Source organism: Olea europaea, chromosome 15, assembly GCF_002742605.1.
Source record: "Olea europaea var. sylvestris chromosome 15, O_europaea_v1, whole genome shotgun sequence".
In the NCBI taxonomy this organism is placed as follows: domain Eukaryota; kingdom Viridiplantae; phylum Streptophyta; class Magnoliopsida; order Lamiales; family Oleaceae; genus Olea; species Olea europaea.
Genome location: NC_036251.1, coordinates 21,202,286 through 21,209,930, shown reverse-complemented (window position 1 = coordinate 21,209,930; position 7,645 = coordinate 21,202,286). Strand labels below are relative to the sequence as shown.

Below are 7,645 nucleotides of genomic sequence, written 5' to 3'. Positions count from 1 at the left end.
ATGATTGTAGTGTAATATGGGCTTTTAATGTTTTCCCCTAGAATATTGATATGGCGATAGAGAAGATTGGAATCTTGTCCAACAACTTACAGGCAGGGCCGGTCCTGTGATTGTCGGGCCCGAGAGAAAGCATATAAATTAGGCCCCTTCCCGAAATCAACGTAAATGTAATGGTGTATTATGCAACTTATTGCAAACTTAAAATTTAACGTTAAAACAACAAACAGATATATTATATAAAAAATTTATATTATCAAATAACAAAACAAAAATATTTCAAATAATTAGTTAAATATTATTCGTCTAAAAGGCAAAAACACTAATAAAATCTGAATAGTTTAGCTGTTCAACTATTTCTTTCTCTATTGATGTAAAACAAATTATATGTTAATCAATAATCATTAAACATAGTTGTAGCATTTTCAGGTCATAGTTGTAGCATTTTCAGGTCCTCGACTCCATCTTAGACTAGATAACAGTTAACCCATTAACATTAAAGTATTTAACGGTAATATAGAAAAATAGTATTTATCAATTAAAGTCAAGTAATCAAAATTATATTAAGTAAAAGGTAAAAGCCATGAATGAATAGTTGAATACTTAGTGTAAATGTAATCATATAACTCAAAAGGAATTAATAATCTTAACATACTAAACTAACAGTCAATTGCCAAGCACTTGCTTGATAACAGGGGTGAACAACGAACTGTGCTCTGCAGCGAAATGGAACCGGTGTGAACTACGACGGTGTCCGACTCCGTGGACCGTGACTGATGACTCAAAGGAAGAGGAAATCTGGAAGTCGAGAAGAGAGACAGAGGCGACTGGCGACATTGCGAAGGGGACGGACTACTCAGACGAGCGTTTGGGAGAAATGGGTTTTTGATTGGGGATTGGGAATTTGGGAATTTTGGGTAAATGATGGATAATAGATTATGATTTATGGATGTATAAGTTGGGTAAATGGATTAAGACTAAGGGTATTGGATTTGGGCTTGAAGTTGTAGGGTACTCTTCTTCGTCACTGGGTTTGGTTCAACTGAAAAAAAATAAAATTCTGGGCTGAAAATGAGGCACCCTTAAAATCTGGGCCTGAGGCGTAGGCCTCATTCACCTAGCCCCAGAACCGGGCCTACTTATAGGTAGATATGGTGGTCAAGATCTTGGTGGAGGTGGTGGTGGAGGACTCGAAGGAGGAGGAGATGGCGGTGGAGGTGGAGGTGGGGGTGGAGATGGAGGAGGTGGCGGTGGTGGAGAAGGTGGCGGAGGTGGAGGTGGATGAGGTAGAGGTGGTGGCAGTGGCGGTGGAGGTGGGGGTGGGGGTGGCCGTGGAGGTGGTGGAGACCGTAAAGGTGGTGGTGGAGATCGTAAAGGTGGTGGTGGAGATGAACAGAAAATTGGTTCCAACACCGGAGGCCTAGGGAGAAACGGTGGAAAAGGTATGGTAGCATTTACATACACAAGTGCGCACAAAAGAGCTAGCAGAACACTCAGCTGGTGTTCCTTGTAGCTAGACATGGCAACTGAAAGACTTAAGGTCCTTCACTCTTTAGTTAAGTTCTCTTCTTTGGACTTGGCAATGGAGATTGATTGTTGGCTCTATATATAGACAATGATTCTAAAAAAATTTAAATTAGTCTCCCTTTCTACAGTAAATAAATTTAATTGATTTTCTTTTCGTGGTTCCTATGGTTTGGCGATTGCTAGGTTAGGTTTTTCTGCTGATCCTGTATGCAATGATAAATTACAGTGAGTTTCGTCAATTTGTCTATGCGAATTTAAGCTTATCAAAATATATTGGACAAGTAGTAGGGAATGACCAAGATTATGTGCCACCCTATTCCCCTCGCAGGGAATATAACAACACGAACCAAAACCTACTTCGTTAACGGAGCTACAATATGAGACAATTAAAGGTCAAGATCAGATGGAGAGTTCAGTATTATGTACCAATCTCTGTGCACCACATTCCGCAATACTAAACCTAAGTCCATTAGCCTTAGTGAAACGTAGACCATGGCTGAGAGCAAGAGTTTCACCCCTTCCAGATCATAAAATCCTCTAACCCATTCAAAATAAATACATTTTTGTTCCTGTAGGATATGTAATTATTTGTTAAAACAGTTTAATTTTCCCAAAAAAATAAAATAAAATGTAGCAGCTAGTATCTGACTTTGTTTTGGAGTCGCAGAATCAAATTGAATTCTATTGGGTTTGTCTATAACATAGTTGTCTATATTCCTTCACCAGAAGTGCACTCTAAACTCTTGGACACTGCCCCAAAATTATTCCCCCTCCATATAGCTTTCTGAACAAAGCAATCTATGCAAGTTGATGTCTAATAATTTTGAAAGAAAGTTTACAAACACGTAAATATTTGTGTCTAAACATATTCCACCTATCTTATGGAATGTCTTTTGATTTGATTTACAGTAATTATATGTATAAAATTCAGTTAGACTTTTATCTTTTTTCCTTTTTATTTCTTAAGGAAGTAAGTGCTTCATAGTTACTTCATTAAGGTTTAATCACCACTTCTCTATTGTACTCGGCCGCAACTATCACTTGGATTAAGAACCCTCTTTATTAACTTCATGCCAAATTGCTTGATCAATAGATAGGATTGAACATTCAACACTAGTTGTTTTGTGTTCTCCAAATACTTGAAGAAGACATCCGTTTTGAAAAGATTCAAATTCCTTACGAACTCGCTTGAAAACAGCAGAATTGCTTGCTGCTAGGTCACGGGCGAAAAATAGTTTTTTCAAAGTTTAATTCATTTCTTAATTAATTACTTTATTTAAAGGTTAATAAAGATAGGAATTAATTCTTAACTAAACAATAGTCATTAAACACGATAAAAGAATTATTATATAAAATAATATATTAAAATATTTTTTCTAGATTTGTTAATAGACTAAGAAAAAGCAACATTAATTTAATCTAACCTAAAATTCACATATTTATCTAATCTGAAAATATCAAAGATGGTAGGAAATCTATTCAACACGAGTTGTAATATTATAGCAAGAAATCATATCCTGTTATATATAGAAGACTATATATAAAAAAAAGTGCAGCTTAAGGATTCTGATCGAAATACTTACCATCAGTCTGTCAGTACTAGCTCCTGGTTGAACTTACAGCTTTTTTTTGACAATTTTTAATATTGTGAGTGTGATGACTGTAATCAACCAATTTTCACACATCATAATCTCCCCAACTCAAACATCCTAAGGCTATGTTTGGTAACTTATTTTCTAGGAAAAATGGAAAACAAATTCCAACTTCTATTTTTGGCTTGTTTAATTGACAAAATTTTCCAAGGTATTCGTTTTCTACCTTTGGCCGTCACGTCAGCATTTTCTAGCTTTTCTTGAATTCGAATTCTCACCATATTCGTGAGAATTCGTTTTCCAGGTTACTGTAGCATTTTTTTCGATTTTTTTGTGTGTGTGTGTGTGTGTGTGTGTGCAATTGAAACAAATTCTAAGAATTATTGTAAAAAAATATTTCCCTTTAACTAACAATTTTCATATAAAATAAAGTCAAACGTACACCAAAAGATAGATATTTTTTTGATTTTTTTTTTTTGGTTGACAATTGAAACAAATTCTAAGTATTATTGTAAAAAAATATTTCCCTTTAACTAACAATTTTCATATAAAATAAAGTCAAACGTACACCAAAAGATAGATATTTTTTTGATTTTTTTTTTGGTTGACAATTGAAACAAATTTCATCCCCAATACCAGTAAATTATATTCCTTTAATCAACAATTTTCAAGTAAAATAAAGCTAAACGAACACTAAAAAATAATTTTATTTCAACATTTTTCACGTGGAAAATTATACCAATCAAAACAATAATTTACAATTCTGGAAAAAAAATCTAGGCAATTCAATTCCTTCGAATTCGTTTTCAATTCAATTCAATTCCATCTTTGTAATCAAACGGATCCTAACATATTATGTCAAAGGAAAAACATGAGTGATAAAACCATAAGCACAGCTGTATGAATCAATTAATTCATCTAACAGGCCAAAACATGGCAATATAAAACTGGTGAATTCAGCTGAGTGCAATTCATGATTTTCACCATTTCTTCACTATCATCAATTCACCACTTCACCAAAAAAAATCTATCTTACTCAGTGGTGGAACGAGCACCTGGGGAGGAGGCAGGGCTACGCGTGCTGGATCTAACGAAATGTTCAGTACCCCGGGCATCGGGTAGCAATCAGCAGATGGCAATTGCAGAGCCGAGGACGATGGAAAGAAAGAGATGACCCAATTTATTTTATTTTATTTTATTTGTTTTTTTTTTTTTTTTAGGTTGATGAGTGATAACTGATAACAATTGTCATTGGGCCTCTTTTTTGTTTAAAAATATTAGACCCAATTTCCCCAAATCAACAATAAATGGTCCAAATGAAATGACCAAATCGATTCCATTCAATCCATTCTGAATCTCTGAAGCTAAAATCGCAAAGAAGGCGCAAACCCTTTTTCCTCCATTTTCCATTCTATAATTCCATTCGAAGCAGAGGTAGCGTCGCAGCAACTGTTGCTACTGACGCCACAGGTGATGGGGGCGAGGCCGCGAGGAGGAGTCGCCAGCGCTACTAGCGACATGTTTTGCCAACTGTCGTTCTAGTCTCAGAATCTTTGAGCTCGAGCCTCGTGCAGCCTTCAATTGGTGACTGGTGAACCTTCAATTGGTGACTGGTGAACTCATTTCTCTTACTCTGTTTCTCTCTACATTTTTTTTCTTTTTTGGTTTTTTTTTTGTTCTAATTTGTTGAATACCTCTATTTGACTTGTTAAATAATGAATGCAGTCTGTAAATTGTATTATTAGCCTTATTAGTCACATTCACATAAAAGACAATTTTTTATTATTATTTATGAGTTATGATCTATGATTTGTCAGTTATTAGAGAATTGTGATTTATGATAAGTAGTTTATGTTTTATGAATTATGATTATTGATTTGGAAATTTATGTTTAGGAAATTAGGATAAACGAAAAAATTTAATTGAGAAGATGTTAGACTTAATTCAACCTGTGTGTAATCAGTACTCTTTTTTTAATGAATTCTAATTGAAAAATAAATTTGGGTATTTTGCAAATTATGGAACGTTTTTTCAACCGAACGAAAGTCCATACCTAGTTCTTCTAGTTCTAGTTGTGCATCTAGTCCCGTCATTGATTCAAGTCGAGCACAAAAGTTATTAAATAACACAAAGAAGTCCCAAGCTCAATTCAATGTAGATAATCTTGTATCTGATCCAGGGAAACGTTCCCTATCGAGCCATATGATCCTAATATTAGAGACGATGTTAGGATGACATACTTGGAAAAAAGGTCCTTGTTAACCATATGAACATGAATTTCGAAGAGGACCGATGGGAAATAATAATAGGTGTTTTCAAAAAGAATGGTTGACTAAAATTTTTTGGGTAGAGTACAGTATAGAAAATGATGCAACGTGTTGTTTGCATTGCTACTTGTTCAAACCCAATAAAGGGGGTCAAGGGGCTGGATATATATTCATTAAGCTGACTTTAGGGATTGGAAGCACAAAAAGACATTGAAAGATCATGTCGATCTCTTTGATAGTGTTCATAATCAAGCTTTTGCAAGGTTTACCAACTTGATGAATCAAAAGCAGAGTATCCCCTATGTTATTTCTAGCGATAGTAGTAGTCAACAAAAAAGTTATAAGACGAGGTTGATTGATGTTCTAGATTGTACTAGATTCTTCTTGATGCAAGGATTGTCATTTTCGTGGTCATGATGAATCGAAAGAGTCTATTAATAAAGGAAATCTAATTGAGTTATTAAACTAGTTTGCAACTCGTTGTAAAAAAGTTAAAGAAATAGCATTCAGTAATGCTCCAGAAAATGACAAAATGACTTCACCAAACATCCAAAAGGATTTGGTTAATTGTTGTGTCGTAGAGACGACAAGAACTATTATCAATGACGTAGGTGATTTTTTGTTTTCAATTTTGGTTGATGAGGCTCGTGATAATTCTATAAAAGAACAAATGGTAGTTGTTTTGAACTTTGTTGACAAAAGTGGGAAAGTAAAGGAGCGTTTTTTGGGCATTTCCCATGTCACTGATACTTGTGCCCAATCACTGAAGGATGCCACTGATGCAATATTTTCTACACATGGGTTGAGAGGTTAAGGTTATGGTAAAGCAAGCAATATGTCAAGTGAGTTCAATGGTTTGAAAGCTTTAATTCTAAGAAAGAACCCATATGCTATATATGTTCATTGCTTTGCTCACCGCTCCAGTTGGCAGTTGTTTCTGTGGCACGTATGAATTGTATGCTTGGTGATTTTTTCAACATGCTTGCTATTATTGTAAATTTGGTAGATGCATCATGTAAGTGTGTAGACAGTCTTCGAGCAAGTTATCATTCTAATATTTTGGAGAAGCTTAATATTGGGAACTTTTTGATGAAAGTAGTCAATTTCAAGAAATGAGTTTGGCACACCCAGGTGATATTAGATAGGGCTCACATCTACTGACAATTACTCATTTTATTAATATGTTTAACGTTATCATTGATGTTCTTGAGAATACATCAGAAATGGCGTAAATTCAGATTAAAAATCAGTGGCCGTAAGACGGATGGAAACTATACAAGATTTTAAGTTTGTGTTCAGTATTTACTTTATGTTGGAAATTCTTGTAATTATAGACAACCTTTCACAAGTCTTACAGAAAAATGATCAAGATATTCAGAATGCTATGAGATTATTAAATTTGTGTAAGTTTGCATTGCAGAACCTGAGAGGCAATGGTTGGGATACTTTGTTGAGTAGGGTGATTGAATTTTGTGTTGATAGACACATTTTAGTGCCCAATATGGAGGATACTGTAGTAGTGAAAGGTCGATATAGGCGTGCAGCTTAGCAGGTGGCTTATTATCATTGCTTTTTATGTTGAGTTGTATTGTCATGTGATAGACTCAATCTTGTAAGATATGAATGATCGTTTTCCTAAAACAACTACTGAGCTCTTTACTTGCATTTTGCGTTTTAAGTCCAAGAGATTCATTTGCAACTTTCGATAAGGCTAAATTACTACATTTTGCTCAATTCTGTCCTTTGGACTTAATAGTGAAAAGTTTTTATTACTTAGACCTAAACTTGACAAGTTTCTTATGCTTGTGAGAATGGACAAAGTTTTCTTTAACCTCAATATTATATCTTGTATAGCTCAAAAGTTGGTTGAAACTAGAGGTTCCTATTATTTTACATTGGTTTATAGGCTGATCCCCTTGGTTTTGATATTACTTGTGGCAACTACAAGTGTATTTTTTGCTATGAATCTAATCAAGAGTAACTTGCATAACAAAATGGGAGATGACTAGTTGAATAACAATTTTGTGGTTTACATACTTTTAGAAAACTTGAGAATGAGACAATATTGCAATTTTTCAAAATATTACACCCCATATATATATATATATATATTTTGGAATTGTGGGATGTATTGAATTGTATTCTCATATGTATATAATTTTTATGTTTTAATGCGCGCGCGTGCGCACACACACATATATATATAATAGTTTTAAATATTATTTAATCAAATTTTAATAAACGATCAGGAAAATACGATCG

At 34.3% G+C, this 7,645-nt stretch overlaps 1 protein-coding gene across 1 annotated transcript; it reads right to left on the bottom strand.

Annotated features, from left to right (window-relative positions):
• Window positions 1-1,155: 1,155 nt before the first annotated feature.
• On the bottom strand, window positions 1,156-4,636 carry LOC111411377 (formin-like protein 16). The gene is made up of 4 exons (XM_023041914.1): window positions 4,506-4,636; window positions 1,951-2,061; window positions 1,749-1,894; window positions 1,156-1,523 (listed from the first exon to the last, which is right to left on the bottom strand). The coding sequence occupies exons 1-4, from the start codon at window positions 4,634-4,636 to the stop codon at window positions 1,156-1,158; spliced, it is 756 nt and encodes a 251-aa protein (XP_022897682.1).
• Window positions 4,637-7,645: the final 3,009 nt, after the last annotated feature.